The sequence below is a fragment of the Pleuronectes platessa genome, chromosome 22 (assembly GCF_947347685.1).
Source record: "Pleuronectes platessa chromosome 22, fPlePla1.1, whole genome shotgun sequence".
Taxonomy (NCBI): domain Eukaryota; kingdom Metazoa; phylum Chordata; class Actinopteri; order Pleuronectiformes; family Pleuronectidae; genus Pleuronectes; species Pleuronectes platessa.
The window spans coordinates 7097182-7111783 of record NC_070647.1 but is presented as its reverse complement, the minus strand read 5'-3'; the positions used below and the strand labels follow the sequence as shown (position 1 = coordinate 7111783).

Below are 14602 nucleotides of genomic sequence, written 5' to 3'. Positions count from 1 at the left end.
TGGCTTTGATTTTCTAATGTAAGTGAATGGACTCCTTACTACAGTTAGTTTATGCTGATGCTATTAGCTGAGGGTTGCGTGTGCTGTTTCCATCCTGCACTGAGAATGTTTGTTTGATGTATTCAATATTGACAGGAATAATATTTGGTGTGTAAATGGTTCAAATAGGTTATGATGTGAACACATTTAAGGACAAACGTATACATTAATGCAGGTAAATCCAAATAATCTTCCCACTGTCTGTATATTATAGTGGTATAGTTTGTTAAATCAAGTGAGTAAAGAACAGTACAAAGACATGGAGAGACCAAAGTCAAAGTACATGTTATAGTACATAGTTATCTCAAGATAGTTACTTTAATTTTAGGTACTTCTTATCACCCTGAAGTTTGTTTATGGTAATTTCTCCGATACATTTTGTAAGTTTGGCCTAACCCCTGACCCCATGTTGACACACAAATGCACAGAAGAGCCCATTTAATAATTAAACACCAGCTAGCAAAATACAAGGACACATTTTGCACATGCATATTCGCATAAATACACTTATGCACACACAGCAAATAGTTTCACACTCACTCAGGCTCATTTGCTGCTAAATACGCCCCAGACTCCAGATCTGAACACAGTGGCCCGTCGTCTCTGCCCAGTTTCCTTTGCAGGAAACGGTTCCCCAGTTTCAAGTGTCTCTGGTAGTTTCTCCTCACTCTGGTTGATGGTTCCAGATGGAGGACGCTGCATCTCGTGCAGATTGCTAAGCCCTATGTCGTGAAGGGTGAACTGAAACACAACTCAAGGAACAATCCACTGAAACCTACTGTGTGTACCAAGCATCTCTAGACCTGGCACAGTTTGGGATTAGTCTTGCAACGGCTGCACATTATTTATTCCTGTAATGTTTTACCTGTCAAATATTATATTTTCTTTTAAGAAGATTTAGGATTGATTGCAGCTTTGTGAGTAAATCTTGTAAAATTACCTATTGACCTAAGTTCTAATAGAATGAACATCAACAACTGGTTTCTACTTAAAAAAAATCACCTCATCCATTATTCCTCCTTTACCTCCTTGATTTCTTCTTCTTCCCGTCCCTTGGGAGATGGAAATTCCAGCAGCCCTCCTCCTCTCTCTGAGCCTTTCTCCCTTTTCCATCTCCTCCCACTCCCTCTCTTCCCTTCCCTCCCTCATCTTCCTCTCCTCTCCCAGTTGAGTTAGGTGCACGGTTTAAGTCCAGTACGGATCTCACCTGGCTCTGTCAACATGTCCTGGACTCGAGTGATTGTCCTCTCTGCGCTCACCACCCTCCTCATCCTCACCTGTGAGTATTATGTGTGGGCGGGGTGGGGACTGGGAAAGGTGGGGGAAGGAGGGTATTTGGGGATTTTACATCTTCACAGGAGATAAGCAGAAGTGGTTTTAGCGTATAAAGCACCATATATGGATATGTGCTGTCACTCTTTGTATGAAAATTAATATTTATTAAGCCGGGATAACTTTTGACTTTAACTTCACCTATTAATATATTAGTAAATTTATTGATTCAACATTATTTGTGAGCTGCACTGCTAAATGTTGCTGATTCCGTTAGAAGATTTTAGTTTGTAAAGTGAAATTTGGAAGATGGCTTTGCAATTATGGATAAAATACATATTAGAGTTCTTTAGTTTTTACCTCTGTCCATTCAGTTGTTTATGTGTAAGAAAGTTAACACAAAAACTACTGAATGGATTTCCACCTATCTTGGTGGCCATTATAGTTTTCATCCGATAATTATATGTGTAACGAAATAAAGAATATTTCATGATGAGACTTTTGTATGGCTGTCAGGATCAATTTGTTAGATGCATGGGGTTTTGTGTACGATTGGTCTGTTAGGATAAAAGACACAATCCAAAACGCTAAATAAAAGTTTCTCCCTTTGCCCTTAGTTTCCAGTGTGGTGGAAAACGCCGCAGTACGGGACGACTCTAAACCAGCCGACCACAAAGGTGACACCAGTTCTACACTTTTCACTATTTCACATGACTTTGACTTTGTCTTCCACGTGTGACCTTAAACATGTGATCTGACCCTCAGGCGCAGCACGGCAGGTGTTCATGCCCGAGTCGGACGCCTCCAATTTCTTCAAACGTCGTGGTCGCCGTTCGGTCCAATACTATGAGTTCCAAGGTGAGGCTGAGAAAGATGTTGTTTCTAATTGTCTGCTATAGATAATGGATAATCTTTATTCAATTTCGATTGGAAAAGCCTAAATTCCCGTTTGATAATGGCCCACATGCCGTCATGCTAACGATAAACACAGAGAGTGGATATATTTTTCATAAAATGGTGGAAAATATTTGGGAATCATCTGACTTTGCACCGGACAGACATGTTTAACATGCAGAAAATCAGCAGGATCTTGTCTGAGTGGTTTGGTGGGGAGGAGGAGATGAGGGTCCACGGTGGCATTTATTCATATTTGGTTTTCTATTTGTGGTTGAGTTGCCCAAACGCTGCCCGAGTGGTTGATGTTGCCACACTAGGCAGCCTTTACCAGAACGTGTGTATGTGGGTCTTTGGGAGAGTTTTGCTTGGTTGGTTTGTGGTTGAAAGTCTGAAGATTATAAAAGTCTGAGGTTTTGACTGCGAGCTGGGAAAGCTCAAGAGAGAAACACAGACAGAGGAGGGGAATCTTAGGCAGGTGCTTCAGTAGCTGCTCACACAAGCATGCACCCCCGAGCTGGATTCTGCAGAAGGAGTCACAGGGTACTATGGTGCAGGCTGTCCCTCTCTGCTTCTCTGTACAATAAGCTCATTCTTCCACCGCCAGCATCAGCACGATACACACACCAACACACACACTAGAGGTGTTGCAGGAGAATTGTGCAACACACCAGGTTCATATCAACACCGTGTGCCTCTAAATCAATCTTTCACAAACTAAAAGCAGATTCGGGCAGTCGGTTAATGGAGATGAAAGCATGGAAGGGGCCACACTTGCCAATATTCAGCAGACAGCATTTCTTTCCATCTTTTCATTCAAGCGTCTCTTTGTGAACTCCTCTCTTTTCTGCTGGAAAACCCATCAGAGAAGCACATGTGCCCCTGAAGAGGCCTCCGGAGACGGGGCTGCGGGTCACTTCGTCTTGCCCGCCAATCAGAGCACCAAACAGGGTCTTGGCTTTGAAAACACAGACCCACATTCCTGGAGAAAGGTTGATTTTGTACCTTAATAGCCCAGTCCAAGAGAACAATGTATTTGTGTGTGTGTGTGTGTGTGTGTGTGTGTGTGTGTGTGTGTGTGTGTGTGTGTGTGTGTGAAAGGGACTTTGAATTGTTATAATTGTGATGTGCAGTAGCTAAGGCTAGAATTTAAGGAGCATTTACAAAAGAGCATTATTGATCACGACAAAGTACTAGATTGCACACCATTATTTAAAGCTGGGGTTGGTAATCCTGGAAAAGATAGCTAGAGGAGGCTACACAGCTACAATGCAACTGATACAACAGACTCCCCGTATTGCCCCCCCCCACAAATTGGACAAGGCAGTAGTTTCCGTCTGGATAAAAGTGGAACGACCAAATTACTTTAAAGAACGTTGCGTTGTAATTCCTACATTTGTAAGCTGATTATTAAATGTAGGGGGAAAACACTGACAAGGTAGTAATGTCTAATATATACAGTGGCTGCTCTGTATCTGCATTGTTGGTGACGCTCTTGCACAGAGATGGAGGAGGTGTTTTAGATTTAGTTTGAGGTTTTCCAGTGATCGAATGGTTAATAAGACTCTGGCTCTACATCCATCTTAGCAATGTGTTGCGCCAAATGTGAACCAGGCCAGCAATTGAGGCATCAAGGTTGTTTAAGGAGGGAACAGAAAATGGCTGCACCCGTTTCATCGATCAGTATCATGAGTGGGTGTACACAGATACTGACACTGTCGTCTTCTTCTCTCCGCAGCTGAGCAGAGGGTACTCATGCAAAAGGACGAGCAGAGGAGGGAGTACAACGAGGAGCAGAGGAACGAGTACGAGAACTACGTCGAGGAGGAGCGCGATGGTAAGACCTGGATTCGGCTGCTTTTGGAGAGTGGAGGTAGAACGAGTGAAAACAACTTTCTACAGGTGTGAAATAAAGATGAAGCCACCATCCATCTGTCCCTCATTTCCCCCCCTTCTACAGAGGGCTGGAAATACCAATGTTTAACATTCAGTACATGTCGTGAGAAAGATGGAGCACAGAGACTGACAACATTTAATATCAGTTATCACAACAAAGGCTCAATGAAAGAATCGACTAAGGGAAGCCAGAGTTTTTGTTTGGATCTTGGATGAACCCCTCGGCACCCAGGAGCCTGTGGGCTGCAGCAGAGGGCCGGAGACTCCACACCGATTTAAAGTGTTAATTTGTTGTCGACCCCATACCGACACATTCAAGCATCTGTAGCAGGAACAGATTCACACATTGGTCCCTATGCTACATTAAAAGCCCCCCAGGTTAAGTTTAGGGTCACTGTATGTACTACTTCAGCATGAATAGAGAAAAAAACTTGCTATACGGAATTAAAAGAATTCTATTCAAAGATGGCTACCCCATTGCGGTCCCAAAAGCAGAAAGAAACTATAGCTTTTTCAAATTGCACATTAACAAGTGCTGTTGGCTTTGCTGCCATTTTGTTAGCGGGTTGTTGACACAAGCACTTGCTGTTGGGTTTACCGAATGGTTATCTGCTTGTAAACAGTCTGTACGATGATGTGTTATCGTAATAATGCGGTCTTACAAACAGTCAAGTGCACCTCGCTAAATGCTAACAGTTTTGAGGACTATTATTTAACCTTAATGATATTTTTGTGAAAGATCTTTGTTCCGGGTTTTAATACATTTAATATAATCTGTAATAAAACATTAATATGATATATTAGCAAACTTTTGCCGATACGTGTAGTTACAGAACAGTTATGCTCTAGGGGATAAACAGTTACTATAAAAATATTGATTATAGCTGCTCTAATTGAACGTTTGTTTTCCACAGAGATAAATGAGCGATCGAGGGAGACGAACGAGCAGCTGAGGGAGTATCACTACGACGGCTTTTATCCCCGCTCCCAGTGGTTCCACTGAGCACACCTGCTGGTGTGGAAGCCACAGCGCCTCTCACTGGGGCAGCAGTGGTACTGCCACCGTGTCACGTTGAGAGCCAGTGCTAAAATTTGTATCATATTTTTTCTACTTTAATCTGCAGGATGACATTTTTTCTTTTGCTTTATTTTTTATACAGCATAAACTGTGCAATATGTCTCCATGTTAAACTGTAAAGTGCATTTAAAGTGCACTTTTTGAATTGAAGCTACATGTTATCATTAATGTTTTGCATGCTTGTTTTTATTGCCTTTTACACACATACGTGGTTATATACAGTGTCCTTCAGTCAGCCTGAGAGTGACGTCATTACTTTAAGTGTAAATGACAAATAAAGAGGAATTTCCTCATTACCAGGCCACTGTTTTGACTCAAGCGAGCACTGTCTGGTATTTAGAGAATTTAAAGGGAGGGAGGATAGTGGGGAATAAAAGAGAAGACGAGGTGAGCTGCAGAAGTCATCAGGCGGAAATCATTCCACATTCCACAGTGGAAATATTAGACTGGGAAGCCGAGAGACTCAAGAGGTAGAGAGAGGAGGAAGGAAAAAAAGCAGCAACAGGGTAATGAGCCGAAAATGAAAGCTTCATACTAATGAGGCTTGACTTTGTATAATGACTTCTCCCTAAACCTTATTTCATATCTATACCATGATTCCACCTCAGATCTCTCTTGTTTTAAGACCGTTGGCTCGGAGACTTGAGCGAGTGCCACCTGGCCTCTGCAGTCATCGCTCTAACACATGGAGCGTGTTAGTGGGTGTGTGTGTGTGTCCCATCACAGGAGACTGGTTCAGTCCCCATGACCCAAATATCTCAGTTCAGAACTATTAACAGAGTAATAACTCCTCACTAATGTGATACAAAAATAAGTTGGATAAAAAAGCAAACTGCCTTATTTTTACATTCTGAGTATCTTAACCTCCCACCAATATTGATGATAATCATAAAAAACATTGCCAAGACGTCGCAGCCCCCTTGAATTCAACCAAATTGCACAACATTTTACACATTATCAGTTAACTAAATAGGGCAGATAAAAAAAATGCACCAAAAGGGAAATTGTTCCTTCTCGGCACAGGACTTATCTGTAGGTTTTTTTGTGTATATCCGTTTAGTAGTTTTTATCTAGTTGAAAAATCCTTTTTCCTAGAAGACATTTTGACCGACAACAGCAGGACTAGCACAGATATTATTTATAGGAACAACAAGGGCTCTGTTCAGTTTAAGTTATAAGACAATCTGACTGTGAGGCAGCAGGAACAACAACAGGGTCCTGAGACCGAAGCAGCTAAATGGAATTCGGCCATCATGCGTTCAGACATTCTTTTTCTAGTCAAAACCTCTGTTGTGAAAAAGTCCAACAAAGAGGAAAGAAGGAAATCATTACTATTCTGTAGGATTATAAAAAAATTGAGCTGATGTTGCTGTTTTGACCTGAGGGACATATTTACCATATGCAAATTTAAACCTTTCATACTTCATTCAAGTGTATCAGCTTCAAACTGAGTAGAAACATACACTTCACGTGAAATCTGATGCAAATTCTTACTTTAATAAGATTCTTTCCAGTCAATATAATCACAAACATTTAAATCTCCATAATCAACATATTTAAAAACAAAATTCCTAGTCATGTAGAAAGACACAAGACAAACAAACAAACAAATATCCAAGTACACGCTGTTCCCCTGACGACCAGGTGGCCGCAGGGATGAAGATGAAGTCACTTCATCTGCTGTTGAGGAACTTTCCATGCTCCTCTCCTCGAGGCTGGAGAAGCTCTCCGGCGATTTTTGGTCCTATTTTCTCCTGTAATAAAAAATAAACATCAACCTCAGGAGTGTTTTCTTTCACAGACATAAAAGTATTTTTATTTGACTTTAAATGAGAAGAAATCTGAGCCAGAGAGAAAGTTTACCTTCAGCATCCCGTCACGCTCCCATTTGAACAGACCACAGTTACTGTAATAATGAAACAACATTCGTTATTCATGTGACAAAGGAAAAAAAAGACAGAAAACGACTTTAACATTTGATGTATTCCATAAGAGGTGCTACTCGAGTTTAGCTTCCACTCACTGTTGCTGAACTAATGGAAAGTAAACCATTTCAAATTCTCTGACAAAGTAAATGTGAGAGAGAGACAGCTAAAGCTGGAGACACAGCCGGAGTCTCACCTGCAGTGTATGTGCGGCAGTCGGTCCAGAGCGATGGCTCTCTGTCCACACGGACATTTGAAGAAACGTTTCAGGGCGTCGTGCCACCGCAGGGCGTGGTTCTCCTCCACACAGCGATCCGCCGGCTTAAAGTAGGTGTAATTACACTGGAATCGGCACAACATGGGGAAAAATGGCTTAATTCTCCAACTTCTGAGACGACCAATCATCTCCACCAAAATAGCATCGCATACATTCGCCAATCCAAGCCGCTCAGTACCTTTTTACAGCTGACAGCCCGACACTTCATCTCTCTGACGCCCCTCATCTTCTCCTCCATCTGCTCTTTCTTCACCAGAACGTCAAAGTAGCGCTCCTGCAGCTGGTACTCCGCCTAAGTCAGGGGAAAAAGTTTCTTTAGTTTCCTCACATTTTGCTACGATTTATATCTAGAAAAGCATCTGATGTAAATAAATACAGCGGAAAATTAGATGAAGTTTAATCAAACTAGGATATGAAAATAGATGCACTGGTCATACCGCTTGTAGCACCGCCCCATGGAGAGATTTGGCGTTGAGGATCTTCTGGAACTCGTCTGACTCAATGTAGCGGAGCTGTTCTCTCTTCTTCTTTTCGGCCGGCTCCTCTTCCTCATTGCCGGATGATTCACCTGTTCAGGTAAGATGAAGAGCAGGTGATGATAAACATAAATGAGCTAACTTCCTGTCGAAGAATTCTGAAATGAAGTGAACATTTCTTCATATATGTTAGTGGATGTCTTGTCCTGAAAAAAAATAAACAGGTACAGTGTGGTGTGTGTGTGTGTGTGTGTGTGTGTGTGTGTGTGTGTGTGTGTGTGTGTGTGTGTGTGTGTGTGTGCATGTACCTGGGGGTGAGGTCAGATTCTTCTCCACCCGAGCGCTGATTTCCCCGTCGTTACTCCTCTTCCTCTTCACAGAGTTGGGGTCTTCCTTTTTAAGCTTCGTGCCTTTTCCTCTCAGTCTCCTCAGAGCAGCCAGCTTGGCGGCTGATAGGTTCAGAGCGCTGGCTGCGGGGGCCGGAGGGGGGCTGTTCTCAAAGAAGAGGATGTCGTCACCCTCGGAGAAGCCTCGACCCAGGGTGGGTGCACGGGGTGCTGCAGGGCTTTGCGTGGATCTGGGGACCTCAGACGCTGCTTTCGGGGACATCAGACCATCTTGGGCCCGTGAGGACAAAGACGATCCGGGTCTGACTCCTGCAGAGTTCTGCAGAGCCCCTTTCTTGATCTCTTCCGCTCTTTGTCGACGGTTCTGCAGAAGCTCCCGCTGCATCTGTTTCTGCTGCTTCAGCAGGTCAGAGGCTGTGATGGACTGAACTGGAGCACCAGTCGCATCTTTGGGGACTGAGGATGGACAACAGATCAGTAAGTTGAATATCTGGGCAAGGTAAATATCAGGCTACCAGTCAGGTATCGACTCATACAGATGTCTGTAGGTTTTTAAGGGTTGTGAGGCACACAAGTGGAGAAAATGTGATTGTGGGTTATGGCAACATTTTCCATTTCTAACCTCACTTCTATTTCGAAACAGAACCTTGAATTGAACACAGACAAGGAAATCAATCATTGTTGTCTAACTGAACATTTATTATATATTCCACCTAAATTACTAAGCAAACAGGGCTCTGTACCTGATTTGCTGCCGTGGACTAAGTGCTTCTTCAGCTGCAGAGCTCCCGGTGTTGGCATCGACATCAGACTCTTGAATTCGCTTGTACAACCTGAAACCTCGCCGGACTGCACGCCTATATAAAAAAAGAAAGAAAAAAAGTCAAAGCACCAAAAAAATGAGCTGTAGAGAAGAATGTTTCATTATTAACAGATTCTTCAAATATTTAAATATCTTTGTATTTTTTGAGATGACAACTTTTTTACCCTTTAATGATAATCATAGATATTGATCAGAGCAATCTGACTTGTAATTGTGTAAGAGGTATGTGTGTGTGTGTGTTTGTGTCTTCCTTCTTACCGAGCCTCTTATCCACACCTTTCACAAACAGCTTGTCCAGAGTTTTCTGGACGGGCTTGGACGACTTTCTGTAACACACAGATGTGCTCGTGAAAATGCCAGGAGGCCAAGACTCTGACCAGACCCACAAAAAACCTTATAAGTTTGCCATTGCATGAGACTAATTTGCAAGAACATACAATCAATGTATTGACTCACAGTGACGAAGCGCAGGCGGCCGAGGAAACGCCACCATAGTGGAAGCCGTCCTGACACAGCCGGTCCTTCAGGCTGCCGCCTTTCCCTTTGAACTTGTTGGGAGCTTTTCCAGAGAATGAGGACTGCAGCTCTGCCCTCTTCGAGCTCATCTTCTTATACTGGGCCTTGACGTGATACTGGCAGAACTGGCACTCGAACTATAAACACACAAGCACTTAGAAACAATGGAATATTGGTCCCTGGTGAGGATGTGGACTTCAAAACACGGGTAAACTAAGGGAAAGAAGGAGCTTGAAAGGATGCACACACCATGTTGACAATCTGAGAGCAGGGGTCTCCGTTCTTCTTCATGGCCTGGCAGTTGCCGAAGTCTTGAGCTTCACCCATCAGCAGCACCTTCTGTTGGTGATCCACCGTCAGGCTGACCTGTACAAGTTCAACACAAACTCTTACTTTCGGAGTCAGGAAGAGGATATATCAACAGTTTTTTCAAGATTCTCTGAAATTGACAGTTCCTCTTGTCTCCTCACCAAATGATAAATTATCTTTCTTAACTTTATTATTGGAAAAACTGGAGACAGTCTATGATTTATATCGGAAACCTTCTGATAAAACTGTAATTTTCTTAATATTAAAACAGGAGAGTTTCAAGGAGATCCGTTCCTGACATATCATTCCAAGTTTAAGTTAAGGACCCTCAGATGAGAGAACCAGACTTATAACTGGAAGATCATTGGTGGGATTACACCAAATTAAACACTAAATTAATAAATGGGGATGATTGGAGGAACTTGCTTGAGGATTTGGACATTCATGAAGGGTTTCTGGTCAAATAACTGCACAAACATCACGAGAATGAGAGAAAACTATCCTCAAACTGTGCTGCTGGGAAATGGAAACTTCCAGACTGTGCACTCACCCCATCGTATCCTTCCTTCTGCTTCATCTGGTTTGGGTTGAGGAGTCCGATCACGGTGCCCGGCTCCGTCTTCCAGTGCTCTTTGTGGACGTCGCTGAACAGCAACAGAGACACAAACACGTCCAGGTTGTGGAGGTCGTTCAGCTTCCAGATGCTGAAGGTTTTGCCCTGTAGAGAAGATGTGTTCAGACAGGAGTGTGATGGTGCACAGAAACTCCAATACATTTTAGATTAGATGGAGCTTTACTGCTGCGATAAAAAAAACTCATCACAGAGAATTTCCACTAATCACAATTTGAAGTCTTACGATCTATAATGTACGCCCATTGGTTGTCACTACGGAGCTATGGCTGCACAACCACAGTGCAGATGATGCAGTATCTTTGTTTCATAAACTCATAAAACATACAAGGGAAAAATGTAGAACTGGTGAAGAATATCCAGTTTTTTCCTGTTTGAATAGATGGGATTTTTAACTGTTGACACACAACAGCATTCATCAAAACACAGACAGTTGCAATCCAAGATGGGAGGACGGTGCATAGACCTACACTGCTGCTGCTTTGTGGTGTGGCCTTGTTGACCAACACTCCAAACGTCACCCAGTCACTGTCCTCCAGCTTCTCCCGAGCCAAACACTCCGGCACCTGCGAGAGACGGATCAGACGGCGGTCACCCATCCTGCGGTCCATATCAATGGAGGAAACCCGAGGTTTTCTGAAATCCCAAAAAAGAAAGCTTAGATTTCAGACCAAATAGTCTTTATTGTGTTAGGATCTTTGCCATTTAAATAAAAAGTCAATCACAAGTTTTCTGTGTCCTCACCTGAGCCGCAGTCCTGAGTATTTCTCAATAGCCACATCTTTAGGGAGAGCAGGGAGATAAGAAGGTTTGGCTGCCGCGGATGCAGCTGGTGAAGGTTTGGTGGCCGGAGGTGAACGCAGAGGCTTGTAAACCTTGCTGGTGCTCTCCACAGGCTGGAAGGTGCCACCGAGCTTTATCTCCACCAGTGGCCCCCTTTCCTCTGAGGGGAACACAGAAAGGAAAGTACATCAGACTTCAAATTACAATTAAGGAACATTTTGAGCGATTCTGTTATTTGTGAAAAGATGGTTTAAGCGCATGTTTCACCTGGTGATGTGCTGGGTTTGGCTTGGTGGGCCAGCCTGGCTGTACGTTTGAAGGAGTCAATGTTATTCATCTGGTCGGAAAAGTCAGAGGACTCTTTGACCTTCACGTTTCCTTCTCTGACTGGAGTGGATGAAGATGCTGCTGCAGTCAGAAAACAGAGACACAATCATCGTCTGTTTCCCTGGTTGATTTTACTTGTACTTAAAGTGTAACATTAAATAACAAACAACAAAACATTTACCGGCTTGTGTCTTCTGTGTGGCAGCTGCGGATTTAGCCGGAGTCACTTTGGAGGTGAGCTGTCGGGGAGGGGTTGGTTTGGGGGTCATACGTTTGGGAGCAGCTGACCTCCCGGCTGTCCTGACTGGAGTGGATGATGGGGTGGAAACCTTCTGACTCGCCTCCAGCTGCTGCTGCAACTTCTGCATCTGCTCTTGCATCTTTCTCAGCTCGTCTGGAGAGGGAAGAAGGCTCCAGGGGTGAACACAGACTCATCGAGCAACATTTGACTCGACTAAATTTCTTTGCACATGAACACATTAAAGGAGCGACTGCTGTGGCACCAACCTTGTAAATCCTTTTTAGACTTGGCTTCTGATCCACTTGATTTCCCTGTAGTGTCTTTCTCCTCATTTTCAATGTCATCCACATCTCCAAAGAGATCTGACACCACGCCCTCCGTTCCTGCATTCCGCTCTTCCTCCTCTATGCCCTCTTTGTACTCCTCCTCCTCGTTGCTGTCATCATCAAACAGGGCGTCTAAGTCGTCCTTCTGCTCCTGACCGCCCCGATCTTCGTCAACATCCTCGCTCTCGGCCAGCAGCGCAGTCAAAATGTCCAGATCATCCTCACCTGAGCAGATGATGAGTGTAAATTCATGTTTCCTGAACTACTGGTAAAGCTGATTAGAAGTCTTCTGATACTTACTGTCCATTTTTGGGATATTGATGATGGGGCTGATTTCAGATGATCTGGTGACCTATAGAGAAGCAGAATAAGAGATGGAAGAGAATCTAATTCAGCAGCTCTTTAAGTTAAAAAAACCTTTCTCTCCAGAAACACACACCTTTTAAATTTGACTTGATAATAAGAAAAGGTTGAAATATGTTCATTGTGGAGCAACCGACGAAAGACCTGAAAACCTGATATATGTATAATAATTGTCTATTCCATTGGTTTGATCCATAAAATCTGCAAAACAGACTGAAATGATGATGATCCAGACCATTCGTAGACGTGACTTGTGGGTAAACTAATCATTATTTAATCTTTCATGGTTTGTTTATCTACATCGATTTCAATGTATCTTTCCTGCCTTTTCTACCCCTTTAAAATGACATCTGCTGCGACAAAGACCCATGATACTTAATCCTATCATGCATATTTTCCTCACCTTAAAATGTTAAAGACTCTTCTTGTAGTCAACAGGTTTACAGTTTTATTTATATGTTTACATCACGCAATACTGCACATTTGTATATGTTAAACAGGCACTCTACAGTATAGTGTCTCAATTCTCTGAAGCTTTTTCAAGTATGATATATTGTCTCGTTGCTCTAGCAGCTTCATCCGATTCTTATGTTCTCTACATAGGTGAGTATTTAATTCAAGCATGACACTATTTTAATGTATCTAATATGGATATAAAGGGCCAGTGGTTTGATTCCCGGACCTGCAGGAAACATTTGCTTTTGGAAAGTCTGCTCTCAACAAAACTAGCAGCAACATCAAATTCTTTGTTGTCTACATTGGCAAATATAGGATGTATTATATATGACTCTGTATCAGATATTAACATATATGACCACAATTAAAACCCTGCTCATTTGAGATTGATTGATTTTATTATCAAATATTATTATTATCATGACTCTTAATATAAGTTACATGATTGATAAAACTTTAACAGCATAAAGTAAACATTGATCATTTCAACCTATGTACGTTTTCTAAGGAGCTGTATTCTAAGAGAAATTTCATTTCCATGTTATCATGTATGCCGAGTAAATGGAAGCACCATTCCCACTATGTATACAATCTGTGACCCAGTGGTTCTGTGACAACAGCCCAGCACAGATCTGTGCAGGAAAAACTCTTGTCCAGTGTCCCCACTACTAAAAAAAAACCTCCTATTCTATATAAAAGAGTTTAGTATTGATTCAGGTTCTTCCTGTGGAAACTGCAGTTTCTCAGAGGAGGCCATGCCTTGGTTCACTGGGGCCATTTAAACTGACATTTAATGTTCTAACAGACACTTGACTCCCAACTTTGAGAGATCAGTACAATGACATGTCTCTGCGAGAATCAGAATGAAACTGCTGAGACAGTATTTCATAACACTTTTAGTTTTGAGATGAGAGCCGACTCACCTCGGATTTCTGTGAAGATCTGGGTCCTTCGCTCAAATGCAACTTTGACAGACTTTTTAAACACGTCCGGTCTGTTAATATAACACATATGTCCCTGTAATCAACAGTAAACACAGCTATGATCCATTACTAAAGTTATATTTAATAAAAACGTCCCATTCAGTCCGTCTCGTATCTTCTACAAAGACTCAGAGCGAGGGAGAAAATCTAAACTGGCGCTAAACGGAGGACCCCGCTGTGTTGTCAAAGCTGTGTTAGGTGGCCAATAATTTGCCTTATTGAAAAGAAGAGGTATCGGTGTCGTGGACTTCGACTTGCACTTCTACAAAACAACTAAGATTGAATTGATCTAAATCTATTATTTTTTGGGAATAATTAAAGAAATGTTACAAAAAATCTGTTTGATATTGTTTTTAGTTTTAGTTTTTTTCAAGGCGAACCCAAGAGCCTACAATATGTTTTTACATAGCTGAGGAACTGGCTGAGTGTAGGATTATTATATTATTATATTATTGTGCCCAGTTTCATTTTATTTATCTAAAACTTATTTGACTTTTGAACCATTGCACTGATGATTTTGTGTTTGAGCATATTAATATATATTTATATTGAATTTGCTCAGTTTTATATTGTTATAATAAATAAATAAACCACATAGACCTTCTTAATTTTTGTCATAATGTAAAAACAGATTAATTAT

The 14602-nt window shown here is 42.1% G+C and overlaps 2 protein-coding genes across 2 annotated transcripts; one reads left to right on the top strand and one right to left on the bottom strand.

The window, feature by feature from the left end:
* Positions 1-1158: 1158 nt before the first annotated feature.
* Positions 1159-5475, top strand: ucmaa (upper zone of growth plate and cartilage matrix associated a). The gene is made up of 5 exons (XM_053414630.1): positions 1159-1318; positions 1929-1988; positions 2077-2169; positions 3944-4042; positions 5016-5475. The coding sequence occupies exons 1-5, from the start codon at positions 1261-1263 to the stop codon at positions 5102-5104; spliced, it is 399 nt and encodes a 132-aa protein (XP_053270605.1). The 5' UTR covers positions 1159-1260; the 3' UTR covers positions 5105-5475.
* A 1180-nt stretch (positions 5476-6655) lies between these two features.
* mcm10 (minichromosome maintenance 10 replication initiation factor) lies at positions 6656-14553 on the bottom strand. The gene is made up of 18 exons (XM_053414628.1): positions 13903-14553; positions 12461-12512; positions 12101-12385; positions 11775-11987; positions 11534-11674; positions 11228-11426; positions 10954-11119; positions 10403-10570; positions 9793-9909; positions 9484-9680; positions 9286-9353; positions 8948-9061; positions 8166-8660; positions 7819-7949; positions 7560-7673; positions 7301-7446; positions 7043-7085; positions 6656-6933 (listed from the first exon to the last, which is right to left on the bottom strand). The coding sequence occupies exons 2-18, from the start codon at positions 12465-12467 to the stop codon at positions 6853-6855; spliced, it is 2685 nt and encodes an 894-aa protein (XP_053270603.1). The 5' UTR covers positions 12468-12512; positions 13903-14553; the 3' UTR covers positions 6656-6852.
* Positions 14554-14602: the final 49 nt, after the last annotated feature.

Coding starts and splice junctions, on each gene's coding strand:
- mcm10 (XM_053414628.1), bottom strand. Junction 9,062..9,285: donor AGGTGTGGATAAGAGGCTCG/GTAAGAAGGAAG, acceptor TTTTTTATATAG/GCGTGCAGTCCGGCGAGGTT. Junction 7,950..8,165: donor GAATCTGACCTCACCCCCAG/GTACATGCACAC, acceptor TTACCTGAACAG/GTGAATCATCCGGCAATGAG.
- ucmaa (XM_053414630.1), top strand. CDS start 1,261: ATGTCCTGGACTCGAGTGATTGTCCTCTCTGCGCTCACCACCCTCCTC. Junction 1,989..2,076: donor TAAACCAGCCGACCACAAAG/GTGACACCAGTT, acceptor TCTGACCCTCAG/GCGCAGCACGGCAGGTGTTC. Junction 4,043..5,015: donor CGTCGAGGAGGAGCGCGATG/GTAAGACCTGGA, acceptor TGTTTTCCACAG/AGATAAATGAGCGATCGAGG.